Source organism: Oreochromis aureus, linkage group 6, assembly GCF_013358895.1.
Source record: "Oreochromis aureus strain Israel breed Guangdong linkage group 6, ZZ_aureus, whole genome shotgun sequence".
Classification (NCBI taxonomy): Eukaryota; Metazoa; Chordata; class Actinopteri; order Cichliformes; family Cichlidae; genus Oreochromis; species Oreochromis aureus.
Window position 1 is genome coordinate 17,333,930 of NC_052947.1, and position 19,493 is coordinate 17,353,422.

The 19,493-nt window shown below is 42.3% G+C and overlaps 1 protein-coding gene across 1 annotated transcript in view; it reads left to right on the plus strand.

Annotated features, from left to right (window-relative positions):
* frem3 (Fras1 related extracellular matrix 3) overlaps positions 1–19,476 on the plus strand; it is a 33,556-nt gene extending 14,080 nt beyond the window's left edge. Inside the window, exons 3-24 of the mRNA XM_031752308.2 lie at positions 2,993–3,139; positions 4,867–5,097; positions 5,173–5,298; positions 5,557–5,808; positions 9,520–9,669; positions 9,755–9,964; positions 10,406–10,603; positions 10,711–10,875; positions 11,251–11,433; positions 11,526–11,656; positions 13,531–13,689; positions 13,817–14,120; positions 14,201–14,332; positions 14,430–14,761; positions 15,408–15,600; positions 15,691–15,795; positions 16,114–16,241; positions 16,332–16,466; positions 16,561–16,687; positions 16,784–16,971; positions 17,075–17,221; positions 17,954–19,476. Of these exons, the coding sequence (XP_031608168.1) occupies positions 2,993–3,139; positions 4,867–5,097; positions 5,173–5,298; positions 5,557–5,808; positions 9,520–9,669; positions 9,755–9,964; positions 10,406–10,603; positions 10,711–10,875; positions 11,251–11,433; positions 11,526–11,656; positions 13,531–13,689; positions 13,817–14,120; positions 14,201–14,332; positions 14,430–14,761; positions 15,408–15,600; positions 15,691–15,795; positions 16,114–16,241; positions 16,332–16,466; positions 16,561–16,687; positions 16,784–16,971; positions 17,075–17,221; positions 17,954–18,511 (4,301 nt within the window). The 3' untranslated portion in view covers positions 18,512–19,476. The remainder of the gene's footprint in view (positions 1–2,992; positions 3,140–4,866; positions 5,098–5,172; positions 5,299–5,556; positions 5,809–9,519; positions 9,670–9,754; positions 9,965–10,405; positions 10,604–10,710; positions 10,876–11,250; positions 11,434–11,525; positions 11,657–13,530; positions 13,690–13,816; positions 14,121–14,200; positions 14,333–14,429; positions 14,762–15,407; positions 15,601–15,690; positions 15,796–16,113; positions 16,242–16,331; positions 16,467–16,560; positions 16,688–16,783; positions 16,972–17,074; positions 17,222–17,953) is intronic.
* Positions 19,477–19,493: the final 17 nt, after the last annotated feature.

Here is a 19,493-nt window from a genome sequence, read left to right on the forward strand (position 1 = left end):
GTTACATTTGTCCCCAGCTTTCCCCATATATGTACAATTATATTTATATCTAGAAACAGTCACAGAGGTGTCGTAAAATGTCACTTTTCAGTGTCATTTGAATACTGTAGAAATACCTTGTAGTTGCACTTTCGATGCTTGTTATTCAACAGCCCGTGAAATATCAGCCCAGCACACTTGGTCTGATTCATAAAAAGTCCTTTGTTTTACTCCTTGTAGTAATGCAGAAACCTAAAGCTGCCTGATTGCTTGGTGCCAAAACAAAAGCAGTTTTTTGTCTTGGCTGTGTTCATTCAATAAGCCCTGATGAGAGACTCTGAATGAGCTTTTCCTCATATCAGCTCCAAATAGGGCCAACTGCCAGCACGCACTTTTTTTTCCAGCACAGAAACAATCTGATGATTCAAGTCTTTTTTCTGTGTGTGACTGTACATCAGGCTGGAATTGGTGCATTTTCCTTCTTGGGTACTGAGAGAAAATCTTGTCTTTGAGAGTTTTGCTTGTTTAGCAGGTACTGAGTCGATTCTGCTCAGAACACAACAAAGTCGAATGTTTTCAAAAACCCGTTATTCTATTAACACTTGAAGAATTTGGGTCAAGCAAAAACAGACACGATACTTGTATTTTTAGCCATGGCTGCGGGAAACCTGAGCACGAGCCTGGTGCAGAGTGCTCACCAGGCATTGCCGCTCCATTTTCGCAAGAGGATAGCCTGCATTCATGTATCCATCCGTGTACGCTAAACAGAATAAGACTCTTTCTTTAACTTGAACTCAGTTGTCCACAGTCTGTTTTCCAGAAAGAAATGACAAGTGGTTATTTATGTTCACTATCCCACATTTTCCAGACAGTTAACTCCATCCTGTTATCATCATTACTCGATCAAACATAAGCTGAATCTGATCATGCTTCTGCCTTTTGGTCCATGTGGATCGTTTCTATTGTGATACGGCCTGGCTTGGCTTCAGCGCTGACATGTGGGTTCGAGGAAGCGGCCCCCTTTCCATCCTGAATACCCACACTCAGCTCCCCAGTGTTTTCATTCTCCCCGGTCACATAGCATAAAGACTGCAGCCCCTTTCTTCTTCACTGAGGCAAAACTGAGCTCAATGGTGGTTCAGTGTGAGGACAAGGAGAGGCTCCTTTCTATTGTCCCATTGTTTGTTTTTGTTCATGCTCCTTTGACTGGTGTAATGTCTAGTTCACCTTTGTGTTTTATTTTTTCTGACACCTGTATCAAACCTTTAAAAAAACTTCCCAAAAACTTCTGCTTCTTCTCATTCAGTCGAGTTCTCTCACTCCTCTAAGCATCTTTTTTACAGAGTTAGGTCACTGCTCTCAGTGTGACCAGCCGAGCAAAACTAAAGCGAGCCAGTTGTCTCTCTAACCTCTCTGATCCAGAGAATCCGCTGAGCCTGACCCATTTCAAAAGTCACAGGTCACCAGGCTCGCCTCGCTCAAGGATAAAGCATTAGGCTATTTTACCGCCATTGCTAAAAAAAAATATTCCAAGTATGCAGCAGAACTTATTTGCTGACATATTTCTGAAGCTGTCTGCATTAAGTCAGTGATAAAAACCAAGCTGGCAGTTAGGGGGATTACATGAGTCATGAGATAGTGTGGATTAAAGACGGGATCTATGACTCTGACCTTTGGATATTTCATGTCAAATGTGTTTCATTTTTGGAGGATAGCCTCTTTCACTCAGTATTTACTCGGGCTCATAATGTGCGCAGCCACACATTAAATCATCGTTAAAACAGGGGCAGGAAATTAATATTCCCCAAGGGGCCACATGAGAAACTGGGACTGTTGTGGATGGCCGCACCCATAAGTAGCCCTCCACAACAGTCCCAGTTTCTCATGTGGCCTTTTGGGGAATATTAATTGGCCGCCCCTGGCTTAATACAGCACTCGCTGTCTCAAGAGGGCACGCAGCATCCTACGGGACTGCACACACCCAGGACACCGGGTGTTTAAGCTGCTGCCGTCTGGCAGGAGGTTCAGGCTGCTGAGGTCCCGAACGAATAGACTCAAGGACAGCTTTTACAACAGGGCAATAGCCCTAGTCAATGCAAATAGCTAAACTTGACTGGCTACCTACCTGGACTTACCGTTAACAACGGTAAAAACAGTAATAATAATAATAATATTTATATTTATAACAAGGTGCAATAATAATTAATGTGCAATAATAACAGTAATACAAATACACTTCTTCTTCTTCTTCTTTTTAACTAAGTTATTATACTGTGTTGTGTTGTTTGTGTTGCGTTGTGATGTGTCGTATCGTGTCATGTTGTGTTGTGTTACATGGTTGGTTGTTGCCGACGTAGGACAGTTTTCCAATTTCATTGTACTAGTGTACTATGTATGACTGTGCAATGACAATAAAGAGTTATCTCTAATGTAGGATAAAAAGTCAGAAATTAGTAGAAAGGGGTAATTGTGCTCACTTTTTTTTAAACCAGAAACATGTAATCGTTTGTATATGCTCTTTGAGGTCACTAATAATATCCAACTCATCTCTATGTCCTGGAAACACCCCACTCCACTTCATTATTTTCAAAAGGGAACGCTACAGAGCACGAACAGTGCATGGGCAGTTCATTAAAGATAAAACTCTATGAGCACGTTTTTCAAAAGCAGACAATTTCCATTTTATCTGAGTTCACAGGCATCCTACTGAGGCCTGAGAATAAGAGAGAGCTGTAGGTAGACATGGATAAGAATCCATTGAAATAACAAGTAATGCAACTCCTCCTGGTGAAGTGAGCTTTAGGGAAGCCCTGGTATTAAGTTATCATGTTTCCCTTCCTAAATTAAAATATCCCTTTGATTCCTTTTATCCTTGAGCCCAGAGCAGATTGCAGTTTATATGCCTCAGTGAGTCCTGATAGGAACAAAACAGATTATTGTAGTCTCCATCGGAAAGAAGTTTCAAATGAAATGCTAATGCGTTAGGCTCTTTTTTCCCCCTGCCTCTCTTTAGGTGGAAATAAACTAAATCCCCAGCCATTCCGACTCAACTGGGCCTGGATCTCTCTGGAGAGGGAATACTATTTGGTGGATGAAGATGCCAAATTCCTGGAGGTGACGCTGAAACGCAGAGGCTACCTGGGAGAAACTTCTTTTGTCAGTAAGTGACAAGTAATTTATTTAGCTTCTAATTAACTGCAGGAAACCTAATTAAGTTTTTATGCTTTAGAAATGAGTGAGTTTTTTGTTTGTTTTTACAAACTTAATGATTGCTTTTACTATAACCTGCAGATATTTTTGTTTTTCATTCCTGATATGGGACTTGTCCTTCCTGTGTAGAAACGATAGCCGAAGCCACTGAGACATCACTCATCTGTTTGTGGCCTGTAATTTTAAAGTCAGGATTGTAACATCTAGTTTGTTTGGAGGCAAAAGTGGCCTCAACTGAACAAGAGGACAAGTTAACAGCTAACAGTTGAATGCCTGGTTAGCAAGCTTAATCTATAAACTGCATGGATGCATGCAGGCACAAAAACACCTGCTAATTAAGCTAAATAACATATTATCAGATAACTGAATTAAATATGCTCTGAGACACCACACACATTGTTAACGAATTAAATTCAGGGACTAAAATAAGCTGAGGGTGTCCCAAAATAACAGCTGGTAAACAGGTTTTTATGTGTTATGCTACTGTCTGCTTCATATTTTGGATAATAATATAATGGTAACAATATAATGGTAAATGGATGGGTTAATGCTTTTCTAGTCTGCTTGAGCATTCAAAGCACAACATGTCTCATTCACCCATTCACACACATAAGAGCTTTTTTTCAATGTCTCAGCGCTTTCTATCCAACATTCACGCTCCAATGAACGCATCAGGAGCATGGTTCAGTGTCTTGCCCATGGATACTTTGGCATGCAGACTGGAGCAGCCAGAGATCAAACCACCAACCGTCTGAGTAGTAGATAACGTGCTCCACCTCCTGACCCACGTCCTCCCCAGTTATATGAAGTGCCATCCTCATAGTTACTTTAGCTTCTTTAAATATACAATTTATACATCCTTAGCTACATAAGATGGATTATAACTTTCACTTCATTAAAAAACTCTAGATACATTCTTTCCACATGACAAAAATGAAAATCTTTCCTACAAATGATCCTGAGCATTGTGGGATTCACTCGTTTTTAGAGCCAGCTTCAAGTGGCCCTTCAAGAAAGTGCAGTTTTTGGTACTTCCATAATGGCCTTATTTTTCAGCTCCTAAGGGGCCACTTGCTTGTCACTCATAAAAAAGATATGATGGATGATGATACCACACGACCCTTTATTAAACTGACATTTTAACAATGAATTATTACCCACTTTTAAACGTCTCTTTAGTTTTTCATGGTATTTATGTGTTTTTAAAGGTCAGACCTGCAATAAAGCATGACCATAGCTGCCTTTAGTTAAAATCTCTAAACATTCCTTTTAAGGCTGCAGGGCTTATCCTCAGCTTATCCCTGCAGCCAAACGAAGAAAAACTCCACACTCACGCCACAGACATGTCCCCAAAGGAGCAAAGCTTTTGTTTTCTTGTTTGACTGCTGCTCCATTTCCTGTCCTGTCTGTGACAGAGGTTCAGTTGAATTCATGTATGACATTTCCTAGTAAGGCTTGCATGCTGGCCACTCACTCGCTGTACAAAGGAACGTAAAACTCGAGCTATCTTTTTCTTATTCTGCGGTGTCAGCAGACAGAATAATCTACCTGTTATTGTTGCATCAGATTGAAATTATCATGTGCACTGTTCAAATATGAAAGCCTGTACTTTGACATAAGCCCCAGGAGGAAGCACTGGGGTAAAATATTGCTGCCACTGGCACTGCTTTCCCTCAGGTATTGCCACTAAAGACGGCACAGCAGAGAAGGACAAGGATTTCCGTGGTAAAGCCCAGAAGCAGGTCCAGTTCAACCCAGGCCAGACCACAGCAACCTGGAAAGTGAAAATCTTCACAGACCAGGAGTTTGAGACCTCGGAAACATTTGAGATACAGCTGTCAGACCCTGTCATGGCTGTACTGGAGTTTCCTGACGTCGCGACGGTGGAGATTGTGGACCCTGGTGATGGTAGGAATCTGGTTATTTTGAGTTATTTGAACAAAATTGTTGTTCTTGGCCTTGATTTGTTTTCCTTCAAAACAGAATCGACCGTCTACATCCCTCAGTCAGAGTTCAAGATAGAGGAGGATGTTGGAGAGCTGTTGGTGCCAGTGCGACGTTCAGGAGATGCCAGCCAGGAGCTCATGGTAGTTTGTTACACTCAGCAAGGTGAGATCAACCTGTTTTTATCCAAACACAATACACAAATAAATGAAACGGGATGAATTGCAGGAGTGGAACCGTGCAAACCTTTCCTTTCATTACTTTTGACTATTGTTGATATATTAGAGCAAACATTTCTATTTTCATGTGTAGGGCTGATTATTTAATTAGTATTTATTTTGTGTTATTTTCCCTTTTTAGTCCAACGACTTCCTGCTGTTAGTTTCCCTGCAAACTGATCTTTCTGTTCCCATAATTCCTCAGGAACAGCCACCGGCACCATACCCAGCACAGTCCTTTCCTACTCTGACTACATCACCCGGCCCGAGGACCACACCAGCGTGCTGCGCTTTGATAAGGACGAGCGAGAAAAAGCCTGTCGCATCATTATCATCGATGACTCCCTTTACGAGGAAGAGGAGAGCTTTAACGTCAGCCTCAGCATGCCCATGGGGGGCCTGGTGGGCGCCAACTTCCCGTCTGCCAAAGTCACCATTTTGGCAGACAGCGATGACGGTGAGTGGAGCGTTTGATCATTTGAGAAAAATAACCATGACTGCATGCTCAGCTGAGCTCGTTCTTTTTGGACCCGCATCAGACCTGGAGTTGAAGATGAAGCGAGGGATCTCCGTCCATCATCTATTCACCTCGTGAAATTATTGCACGTACAGTGTGAAAATTATTATTTGATCCCCTGCTGAATTTGTAGTTTTACTCACAAACTCACAAATTTTTATGCTAGTTTCATTTTAATTCAAAGAGACAGAATATGAAAATCAAAAATCCAGAAGAAAAACAAATTACATAAAAGTTATGACCTGATTCGCATGTCACTGAGTGAAATAAGTATTTGACCCTGAGCAAAACACAACTTGGTGGAGAAACCCTTGCTGGCAAACACAGCAGTAAGATGTTTCTTGTAGTTGGTCACCAGGTTTGTTGGTGTACTGGTAAATGATAAATACCCCATTATGAACACAGTGAGAAAATACCACACGCTGACATCCTTTGCTGCAGTCAGAGAGCCACAGAGGGTGGCAGGTGTGGTTGATCCTGTTGCTTACAGAGTCTCTTTGCTCTGTGTTTGCATTTGGGTGTCTGCTCGCTATTAATCCACCGAAGGTGCGCAGACAGTCTGATCACCACAATCACCAAAGCCTAAAGACCTGGATGCTGCGCCTGCATCAGCGGCTCGACAGTATGGCTGTGTTTATGCTACAGTTATCCACTATACTCAGCCTATCTGAGCATCAGATACAAGATAACAACAGACAGGTGCTGAGTGGGAAAAAGGCGACCTTTGTGAATGCTGTGCTACACTGTAGCCCGACAGATCAAAGGACTAAATCTCACCGTGCTCCTCGGGCGACCCTCACCGGCATTTAGGAAAGCCCAGGGGGAAACAGAGGGCACCCCTTTGTCTGAAGGGACCAAAAGGCAGGTGGCGGAGGGGGGGCTACTATGCAGGGAATGACTGGCATGTTTTCCAGCACTTTGTGGTCTGTGTCTCTAAGGAGTCTCAACATATTAGCTTGAGAAAGAATCACAATTCTAACATTCATTAGAGCCTCTTGTGCTTTCTTTTCTGAATCACTGATGACAGATTTATCATCATTTACCCCGTCTCTCGCGCCTTTCGCCCGTTTCTCGCACTTGCTTGGAGTTTAATTGATCTTTATATAAATATAACCAATGTGCATTCCCAGACACGTGAAGAGACAAGAGAAGAGTCTTTACTGTAAACCTCTATTGTGATCCTTCTTCTTCTTCTTGGTGGGTCCTGAAGTACCACCGCGCCACCAATCTGCTTCAGTGCCTGTAATGTGTGCGTCTCTGTTAAACAATCTGCCCCGCCTGAGTAAACTTGTGGTTTGGGATCTTGCCAACAACGAGCCTCTATTGTTACTGTGTTTGTCTGGATCTTCCTCCCACTGATCTTAAGGTTGCCATGTTGGCACTCACTTCACCCTCTCAGCCTTATTTTGGTGCTAAAAAGAAGCCGGAAGGCGCTGAATGCATGCCAGCAACCTTTCTCTCAGCTTCAGTTGTCTCTCGCAGCATACATCAACGTCTAAGTAAACTTTAAGAGCGGATCTGCCATTTCTCCTCAAGTAGTAACAACTGAGGGGGAAATTATTGAGACATCTGACATTCACTCATAGTGTCCCGAAATATTTAACAGATACAGTGATAGATTTTTATTGACTTTTGTTACATATCAGCTCTGGTCGGATGTCTTCACTGAAAGCCGTGGGCTAAACTGCAAACACTAATCACACAAGAACAAAGAAGACTGATTAAAGTACTTGTACTTCTTGACATGAAATGGTCCGCTTGTAAAAATACGAATATTTTACTGTTATAAATTTTTCTCACGCAATTTTGTCAGAAACCACTAGCACCTCAGATGCACCTACAAGATTTCTGATACCAGTGATGCAACAGCTGAAGCAGTACTGAGAGCTCAGGGCAAAAGTTCCTCTTTAAAGCAAGTGACAAAGTCTCTGCAAGACAGCAGAACATGTGGCAGTGGCATGAACCGCAAGTTTGTCAGTGAGGAGACTGTAGCTCATGTCCCGTTTAGCAACTTTGTGGCTTGGACCGTGTTTTTACTTTGTCTTTTGTTTTGTTTTCACTTACTGCCTGGGAGTTACACAACAAATTCATTGGTTAGTTTTGGGTTGCAATGACATTGCATACTGAAAAATTATGCTTGGGGTGCTAGACAAGCATGTGTAACGAACAGCTAGTGACACTCGTTCAGTATCGCTACAACCTCATGTGGCAGAATTGAGGCATTTATGGTGAAAATGGGCTACATTTTTCATTTTTAAAAAAGAGAAGACAGTTTACTTTAATAGTTATATTCTTAGTTTTGGAAAAAAATGCAGGAATTTTCACTTATACTCCCTTCTTGGTGGGAAGTGAAGCTAGCAAACACTTTGGTGACAGTGGGAAGGAAAAACCCCCTTTTAACAGGAAGAAACCTACAGCACAACCAGCTTCGGGGAAGGCAGCCAATGAAGTGGGGGGTGAGGGGAGGGAGACAGGACAAAAGACATGGTGGTGTGACAAGTGGTGTAAAACACAAGAAAAACCCAGTGCATCATGGGAAGCCTCCACAGGTCAAAATAGCGTAACTAAGGGAGTAGTTAGGGTCACCTGATCCAGGCCTAACTATAAGCTTTATCAAAAAGGAAAGTTTTAAAATGGGACAATTTCTAACAGGTGCTACAAAATGCTTTATTAATGCTTGAAATGTGTGTTAATAGTGTATAGATCAGTTAGAAGACATCGGTATGAAGATATGACAAAACAAGCATTTAAGATTAACTAAACAAGTGGTACGACAAAGCACCTAACACATTTAATTATTGAAATATTACAGAAGAAGAACATTAACAACTGCAGTATTACAGGACGCAACACGATATTTCACAAGCTGGCAACTTGACTTAAAATTGCTCTGTGAAGTGCATTTACGAATGTTTATGTCCTCGAGTTTCTGCTGAAAAGATGAACCTCTATATCTCCACGTCTATCTATAGGTCAGATCTCTAAGAGCGCTGGCCGGACGCAGTGTGTTGAAAACCTGCTTTATACACAAGTGAAGAGAGATGAATGTGTTCCAGCGGTCTGAATTCTTGCCCTCCGTCTTTACAAAGGAGACGGTTGGCTCTCTGTCTCTGCCACCACACCCCTCCCCTCCTTTACCATGCTTCTTATCAGCTTCTCTGTCATCAGACTCCAGGAACGTCCCTTCGCTTACCCATCATTGCCTGTGCACATACAAGCACACAGCTTATTCATCAGGTGTACCCTCAACCCTTTGGCGTTGAGTTCAGAGAGAGCTGTCGGGATTTAGATAAGTGGGGGAGGAAGGTTGAGGCAGGATAAGATGGATGACAGCTCTCTTCCTGTGCTGAGTAAAAAATGGGGGCATTTTGCTCAGCTATTCACTTCAATCTGTCCCTGAACCTGAACTACAAAACATGTAGTCTAAATATCCTCACAAATTAACTGCCAACATCCAAATGTCCAGGCTTATGCTGTGCCACAAAAAGATCTTTGTTTTAAGAGCCCGTAGAGAAAACACAGATTACTTTCTTCACTTTATTTAGTTTTGAAAACAACCTTTTCAGAATATTTCCATTAAGAAAATACTGACCGCTGATCATGGCTCAATTATTTACTAATTTTCCTTCCTAATATTCCCAACTCTCACAGAGCCTTCGCTGTACTTCGGTGAGCCTGAGTATGTGGTGGATGAGAGCTCAGGCTATGTCGAGGTAAAGGTTTGGAGGACAGGCACTGACCTGTCCAAAACCGCTACCGTCACCATCCGCTCCAGGAAAAGCGACCCCGTTTCTGCTGAAGGTAAAATCAGACGTTTGACAGAATCCACAGCATTCAGTCGCATTAAATAACAGCATCATTTAATGGCTTCTTCTCTGTCTGACAGCTGGACTGGACTACGTTGGCATTAGCCGCAACCTGGACTTTGCTCCAGGGGTGACAATGCAGACTTTTAGAGTAACCATCCTGGATGACTTGGGCCAGCCGGAACTAGAGGGACCCGAGACCTTTGACCTTGTGTTGCGGATGCCCATGAATGCGGTGCTAGGAGAACCAAGCAAAACGACCATCACCATCAATGATACTGTCACTGACTGTGAGTATCAGGTTTAGAAATCAAACCAAAGTACAGATTTATAAATCTGCAAAGGTTTTCTTTTTACTCCTTCCAAACAAAGGGTTGCACTCATAATCTTTTCAGAAGATATTCTATATTCATATAACTTAATATAAAAGTTCATTACCACTAAATAAACAATGACTAAATGGTTACTCTGGTCACACTGTTATGTAGCTTTAAGGACAAATAAAGACTTTCTGAATACAAATACTTTTCATGTAAGATGTCATATGCTGGCTCTTAACTATTATACATATGTACATTATGAAGCATTTATTAAATGTTTTTACACATAAATTGTAAGTCAAAAAATATCAGATCATCTTAAAAACATATAGATTCTTCATAGCATGAAAGACTATCTTCTTTTAAATTTGTGAAGACTTTCTTGTAATTGATTGCTTGTTGGCTTCTCAGTGCCTAAGGTTCAGTTTAAGGAAGGAAGCTACAAGGTGGATGAGTCTGATGGGGAGATAACAGCCACAGTGTACCGCAGTGGAGACATCAGCCTCAGATCCACCGTACGCTGTTACACTCGCCAAGGCTCTGCTCAGGTCATGATGGACTATAACGAAAGGCCCAATACTGATGCATCAGTCATCACCTTTCTGCCAGGTGACACATCTCTTTACTCCCTCTGATTTGATCTTTCATGTATCATTTGAGGTTTATTATATATATATATAATGTATTTATTCTGTGGACCCTAATTTTCTCCCCAGGTGAGAGTGAAAAGTCGTGTGTGGTTACCCTGGTAGACGACTCCATCCATGAGGAGGATGAGGAATTCCGCTTGGTGTTGGGAACTCCTAAGAGCAAGTCTCCTTACGGAGCCTCTATCGGGGAGCAGAAGGAAGCACTGGTCACTCTCACAGATGAGAAAGACAGTACGTGTTTTCTAGAACTAAATATATTGCAAATAATTAAACAACATTTGCACAAGTGGGAAAAAATGTATCAAATATCATGGCTGAGGAAAAAAAGACACCCCTGGCCCAATACAAAGAGTGTGTATTTGTACTAAGTTAGCTAAAACTGATGTAAATAACTACAATAGAATAGTTCAATTATTTTGCTGCGTCTCATAACATCTGCTAACAATAGAACACGAGAATCTCAGTGCCTTTGCCTTTTTTAATACTCCTTATTCCCATAAACCGCATTGTTATTTGGTAAAATCTGAGTTCAGATCAAAGATGTTCAAAAGAAAAAAATATGTTGATTTAAATGTTTATAGTATGTGAATACAATTTTTCTTCCAGAGCCGATCATCCGTTTCTCTGAGATCAAGTATAGTGTGCGTGAGCCCCAGGTGAAAGGCGATGTAGCCATAGTGAAGATTCCTATTCTTCGTTTTGGTGACACTTCAAAGGTTTCAGTGGTGAGAGTGCACACAAAGGATGGGTCTGCAACCTCTGGAGAGGATTATAACCCGATGTCAGAGGGTGAGAACCTGATTTTAGTGGCTACACAGTGACTAAGTGACCTGCATGTTGCCTCCTGATATGACTGCACACTTCACTGTTTGTGTTTTAAGATGTGGAGTTCAAGGAGGGCGAGAAGGAACACTTTGTGGAGATTGAGGTCCTGTATGACGGTCAGAGAGAGATGAGAGAGGCCTTCACTGTGCACATGAAGCCTGATGACAATATGGTGGCTGAAATACAGGTGAGACGACGGCCGCGTGGGATGCACGAGCAGATGCACATAAACAAATGTAAACCCAGAAGAAGGTAGTGTATGTGCAGGGTACAGTACTGCAGATCTACACAGCAGCCCTGTCATGTCAGCCTGTGTTAAAATAAGCAGGCGGCAGCTGGCAATGCTGTCAGCACGCCTGAACCACAGATATATAAAAAGCAGGAATGAGATGCTGAGGGGAATGTCCCAGCAGAGCCAAACAGAAGACAAACCTATAAACAGAACGGCGACATTCTGCCCATATACTCTACAGCAGGCATGTACAGCTCACGTGACAGAAATAGGTGATCACAGTACAATTTGCGTGTTGAAATTACACAGAGGATCATATAAAATGACAATGTTTGATTTCGGTGAAATTAAACTAATCTCGAGGGCTCCACGGCAGATATTATAATAGCAATGTTTTGAATTCACACCTAATTTGTTTATCAAGAGCTCCTAACATGTTTAGGAGCAAATCAAAATCCATTGTGGCATAACTATTAATCTCCAGCATCCAATGTATTTGTAGTATTACTCAGAGTGTATTTCTTTGTGAACAGTGCACTGAAAAGACAGTTTTGTGAAAACAGATGAGAATTTCTTCCACCTGGCTTCATTCAGATACACTCATCAGATATTTTAACAGATACACCCATTCAACTGCTTTTTAACACAAATATCTAATCAGCCAATCACGTGGCAGCAACTCAATGCATTTAGGCATTTAAGACAAACTGCTGAAGTTTACACCGAGCATCAGAAAAAGGATGAAATTTGATTTAAATGACTGAATGTGGCATGGTTGTTGGTGCCAGATGAGCTGGTCTGAGTATTTCAGTAACTGAAGAGCATCTTAGGTATGCAGAAGACCACACCGGGTGCCACTCCTGTTGGCTAAAAACAGGAAACTAAGGCTACAATTCGTATGGACTCTGTTGAATGAGTGTAATGAGGACCATAATGCAGACACAAAGGCAGACAAAGGGTTAAACAGAAAGTGAGCCCTTCGAGGCGTTGGAACGGATACAAATGAAGATGAAAATTCATAACATAAACGGGAACCTACACTGGGAATAGCAATAGTGAAACTGGAGCACAGAACAGGGATACACAATGGAGGACATCCAGGGACAGGAATTTAAAAGATACATGATTGGAACATAACAGATGTTCTGACAATGGAGACTGACACAGTATACGCACAGGAGGGTGATTAGAGGAAGTGGAGACACATGGGAACACAGCTGGACTAAATACATCTAATGACAAGGGGAAGTGAAACAGAACTTAATACACACAGGAAAAGATTCTCACAATAAAACAGGAAACACACACAGAGACACACAAATTTGTACACGAGAGAGAGACATGACAGAGCTGAGAGAGAGGGAGAACGAGAGAGAATGACATGGCGAGGACATACAGATGAGACCAAGATAACCTAAAAAGGGAACTGACTAAACATGTAACCAATAATGAGAAATACTAATGATTAAACACACATAGGGGAAGTTGCAAAGGACTAGGTGAGGAAGAACTGCAGTATAACTACATCATTCGATTTGCAAGGTATACCTAATAAGGTGTCCAGTGACTGTACACCAAATTAATGACATCACTAATCACACTGTGTTGTTTTGAACCAAGGCATTCAATGAGATAAATATGTTACTTCTAAACCTTTGCCACTCTAGATTATGAGTTATGTGCATATGCTTTTTACACATGGATACACATAAATAATACCCATAATTTAATCTAATAGTCTAAATGGCAGAGCTATAGGCTTATTTAAAGTGTTGGGTAGTTGTTGAGGATGCAGCCAGTTAACTCTGCGTTTTCTCTCCGTTTCCTAGATGAACAAGGCCATTGTTTACATTGAGGAGATGGACAGTGTGGCAGATGTTACTTTCCCTGCCATCCCCCAAGTGGTTTCCCTTCTCATGTATGACGACACATCTAAAATGAAAGACAGGCCCTACCCACCCAATGGATACCCTGTTGTTTGTGTGACGGTGAGTGAGACGCTGTTTTATTCACTCAACTATAAATCAAACAAAGCACTTTTCTGTAGTAATTATTATATAAAATATATTGGTAATACTGTTTTTAAAAATGTAAGGTTTATCGTATTGTTTCTAGGCCTGCAACCCTAAATACCATGACTTTGATAAAACGGGTTCCATCTGTGCCACGGAGAACATCAACGACACGCTCACTCAGTACCGCTGGCTCATCAGCGCTCCCACCGGATCAGATGGAGTAACCAGCCCCATGAGGGAAGTGGACACTAACACTTTCTTCACCAACACCAAGTCCATCACCTTGGATTCAATCTACTTCCAAGCCGGCTCCAGGGTTCAGTGTGCAGCAAGGGCTTTCAATGCCAACGGAGATGCTGGCCTGGAGCTCGTCAGTTCTATAGTTGTCATCAGCAAAGAGGAGGGTAAGAAGAAGCCAGCAGAGATTTACAGATAAAATACTGGATGTAGAATTATCTGGTTTAGCTGACCCTACCTTTTGCAGGTATGTGTCAGCCTCGTATCCCAGGTACTGTTGGAGCTGAACCTTTCTCTGCAAAGATTCGCTACACGGGTCCGGATGATCCAGACTTTCCCAACCTCATCAAACTGACAGTCAACATGCCTCACATGGACGGTAAGCGGCAAATTTTGTTGCAAATCTCAATATATGCCCTTATATAGCCAATGTGTGTGACAAAAAAAACAAAAACAACCTTTTGCCCGTTCATCAGGAATGCTGCCAGTGATCTCCACAAGACCTCTGTCCAACTTTGAGCTTACCCTGAGCCCGGATGGCACACGCGTGGGCAACCATCGCTGCTCCAATTTGCTGGATTTCAATGAGATCCAAACCGGCTACGGCTTCATCACAGACGCAACAAAGAACCCTGAAATAATTGGGGAGACATCGCCCTATCAATACAGCGTTGTCATGCGTTCAGCCAACTCTCTGCGCTTTTACAGGAATCTCAACTTAGAGGCCTGCCTCTGGGAGTTCACCAGCTACTATGACATGTCAGAGCTGCTGAATGACTGTGGAGGATCCATCGGCACCGATGGACAGGTAGGAAAAAAAGCTATACGAAATTAAATAAGTGAAGACGGTAAAATGTGTTTTAAACTCAACACATTTTACTCAGTCTGAACATTTTTTAAGTTTGTAACATTTACAGGAGTGCCAGGATCCAAGGTTTCCCAGCAGAAAGCTAGATAGTAACATTATGAATGAAGTAACTTATGCAGATATTGTGATTCAACTGGTATTAGCTGAATTGCCTGGTGAGCCTGTTACTGGTTAGCTTGCTAGCAGTACCCCATGAAGTTGATTGTGTTCATCTGGAGGTCGCGTTATTCATCCAAGTGACTGGCCGACTAGAGGTTTCTCCAACCTTATAAATGATACAGCTGCATAATGACTGAAGCTTGTTAGCTCAGTTTTGTTAGCCGGTGGTGTTAGTTTTGGTCGTTATTGCAACCATAGCATTTTTAAGGTGGGGAAACCTGCAGCCAGCTGAGACTGAAGAAGTCACTTGGATGAGGGACAAAAAGTTTGTTTCACTGAAAACACAAAGTCCAGATGAGCAGAATCAACTTCCTGGGATTTTCTTACCTGGATGATTAGGAATGCATAAAGACTCTCGCTAGCGTTTGTTCCCAAAGAAATAGTTATTATTATTATTCACGATGGTGCCTTTTCCCCGCCCATATAGGTGCTGAACCTGGTCCAGTCTTACGTCACCCTGCGTGTTCCTCTGTTTGTGTCTTATGTCTTCCACTCTCCGGTGGCTGTCGGAGGCTGGCAGCACTTTGACCTGCAATCAGAGCTCAAGCTCACCTTTGTGTATGACACAGCTATTTTGTGGCAGGATGGCATTGGCAGCCCACCTGAAGCTGAACTACAAGGTATCTTCACAACCAACGCTGTTAGTCTTTACTGAGGAAAAATGTAAATTGGTGACGCTCATTGGAAAACGTTCTCCTCTGTACTCGTAGGAGCCATGTACCCCACCAGTATGCGTATAAATGAGGAGGGCCGTCTCGTTGTCAACTTCAAGACCGAGGCACGCTTCAGGGGGCAGTTTGTCATGTCTCATCCAGGTATGCATGTACAGTGTACACACCCTAAACCCATCCTGTGGGGTCATTCTGTACAAGCGCCTCCTATTGGATTACCCTGTGGTCCACATCCTGTCGTTATCTATTTATGGAGTTCCACCTCAGGGGTCTTCCTGTGTGAAAGACCCAGAGGTCATTCAGCAAATGTCAAAATGACCCAGCAGCGTTTGCTTTAGGCAGCAGGTAGCACAGGCAGTGTGAAAGGTCATTCTATAAATAAGGAGATAGACGCTGTTACTAGCTTAGGTTGGGCAAGTTGCATTTGTGAAGATTTATGACTGTATACGTGTTTGTTTTCAGGAACCAGCGTGTCATCTATGGTGATATGTGCTGACCACTCTGGGCTGACGTTCACTCTAGCCCTGGTCAGGACTGAGCCTACATACAACCAGCCTATGCAGCAGTGGAGCTTTGTCTCTGATTTTGCTGTGAGTCATTTAGCTGTGAAAGCATCCTTTAACTGGCAAAGAAATCGCAAACCAAACAGCCCCATTCCTCTATGTCTGTCCAACCTCTAGGTACGAGACTACTCTGGGACTTATACAGTGAAGTTGGTCCCCTGCATTGCATCACCCAATGGGGAGTTCAGCATCCCTCCTGTCTGCCATCCAAGGGAGCCGCTTACTTTTGATATGGACATTCGCTTCCAGCAGGTTAGAGCTGATTGCTCTCAAAGGCTTTTTCAGTGTGTTGTATTTACACCTTGATGCATTATTTATTGCCTTTTTAATGATCCTTGCTCTCCAGGTGAGTGACCCGGTGGCAGCCGAGTTCAGCCTCAACACACAAATGTTCCTGCTGTCCAAGAAAGAGCTGTGGTTGTCCGACGGCTCCATGGGATTTGGAGAAGGAACCGATGCTGCTTTTTCAGAAGGTACTACACTACTGCCATCTAGTGGTGTTAAGTAACATCACAGTGGGAAACCATGACCCACAGGCAATTTCACGTTTCATCTGTCCTTCAATTCAGGCTCTATGATTTATGGCCGTGTGATGGTGGATCCAGTCCAGAACCTGGGTGACTCCTTCTCCTGCAGCATTGAGAAAGTCTTCCTCTGCACCGGAATGGACGGTTATGTTCCCAAATACAACCCCACTAACAAAGAGTATGGCTGCCTGGCAGACGCACCCTCTCTGCTGCACAGATTCAAGATCCTGGTATGATGCAATGGATCACAAAGTACGATTGGAAATTGTGGAAGCGAAAAAAGCAGATGTGGTTTCTGATTTTTTTTTTGTGTGTGTGTGTGCCGTTCTGCAGGACAAAGCCCAGCCAGAGACTCAAGCTACATCATTTGGTGACGTTTCTTTTAAGGCCACACTTGCGCAGGACACACCAGGAGCTCTGTCTTTGGTCAGACAGCCAGGCACAGACGGCTTCACACTTTCTTCCTCTCCACTTTTCCAGGTCTGCATTATTCTCAGATACAATATGTTCATATGTGGAGGCCCAAAAAGTGAAAAAAAAAATAACAATAAATAAATGAATTATTTAAGTAAATATGGTAAAAAAACAAAGACATGCTTTTCCATGTTGATCCTTTGAATGACAGCCCCCTCATGTTAAAGTAGAAATTGATCAAAAATAAAGAGATAAAAATCAATAAATACACATAACGCAATAATACAAAACTGAATGTTAAGTGGTAATGATAATAAATATGGGAATTAATGCAAAAGCGATGACATAAACTAGCACCGCCTGCAATATTTTTTCAAAGTCTTCTTTTCAAAGTCTTCGTTTCGCATTTATCAAACAAAATTCAGTCAAAGACACAAGTTTTGGTTACCATAAAGCAACATATGTTAAATGTGAAGGGTGAAACGAATTTAAATAGAAATATAAATGTTTTTAAAAACATTTTGATATTAATAATCACTGTATGTGTGACAATGTTTGTGCAAAGTATTGTTGCGATTGGCCCACCCGTTAAGAATGAGGTAGGATACTTACAGACATATGTGCATACATATGCTACAAATATTATAGTAGGATTAATGCTAGTACATTTAATGACAAAATACTTTATTTATTATTATTAAATAGTTTTGTTTTGTTTTTAATTTGGCACTTCTTGTCCTCCGCAGCTGCTTTGCACAGACCCAGACTTAAAGAGAATTACACATCTTGTGCTTTCAGGTGGCTGCTGGTCGAGAATGGTTCATCCACACCATCTACACTGTCCGCTCCAGAGAAAATGCCAACCGCAACATTGGCAAGCGCAGCGTGGAGTACCTCCATCACAGCGTCTCCTCTGTCGAGCAGCCCCGCTCCTCCACCCGCCACCGCCGTGCCGCCCCCTCTTTCTCCGCTCCTGCTGTAGCCCAGGACATCGGTATCGAAAGCAATCGGGGCACCAACATCCAGCACATCGCCCTGGACCGAAGAGACCGCATCGTGGTCAGCCAGCGCCAACCTTGGCTCCCTAATCGTGACAGTTTCCTAGAGCGCCCCCTGCTGGAGAGCTCAGGCAGAGAGCTGACTGATACTTCCACTATACCTTTGCTGGTGGGCGTCGCAGGTCTGATCCTCCTCATCTGCCTCATCGCCACCGTCGTCATTCTCCTGCTGCGGCGCAAGAAGCGTGAAAAGAAGAGCCAGTACCCTCCTTACGCCACCTCCTCTTCTTCGGCCTACAACGGCTACAGTCACAGCCCAGCGAGCATGTGGGGCGGCTCAGACAGCTCAGAGGTCTAAATGTGGGCCCGGCTCCAGTTCAAACATCTGTCCCCTATTAAAGGGACTTTGATAAGTCTCCTCCACCACCGTGCCTTCGATGCCAAACTTGTGTAGCACTGAAAAGAGCCCAGAACAGTCTGTGGACAGCAAAGGATGTCTGTACTCGGGGCCCACAGGCAGTGAATGCACCAAAATAATGAGGCTTGCTGATCTCTGATGATTGTTTGTCTTTAATTTACTGTACGTTCGTGCCTTTATTACAACCTATGCAGGATCATGGATATAAGTAGAAGCCCCTCAAAATATATCTGTTTCATTTAGGTTCCAAGTTGTAAAATATCGCTCTTTATCCAGTGTTTGCAAATGCATGCAATGTAGTAACTCATGAGTAAATGGCATCCTTGTTTAAATCTCATAAAAGCAAATTATTTTCTATTCACGGTCTTTTTTTTTTAATTACTGTATTTCACCATGTTCATTATGTTTTTTTAGTGGAGAGCAAAAAGGACTGAATGTTAGTTGAAACTGACCTTAATGAATGATGTGATTCTTTTTCCTTCTATAAGAAGCCTGCAATATATCTGTTCATCACTACTGATAAGAGTACTACTGTGGTGTCACTGAAAGGGATTGTAAATGTTATTTTAGTCTTTTAAGAATGCAGAAATCCACTTTTTTTTTTCCTAGGTAAATGTGGCTAAAATCAGATGTACACCTATCCGTGTACATATCAATGTAGGACTATGGGTAAAAGGAAAAGTATTACTATACCCTGGTGAAACTTGAAAAAAGAAAAGAAAAATCTGTCTGGTTTGATCAAGGCCTGAAAACAAGTGCAGTATAAAAACTAAACCTCTTTCTCCCACATGACAGCATATTTTAATGTGCCAACTATTAGTAGACTTTTATGGCTTATTAACTTTTTGTGAAAATTTTCCAAATACTGGATGTATGTAAACTTAAACTGCCAAACTGAAAAGACATATTTTATGAACGTGTC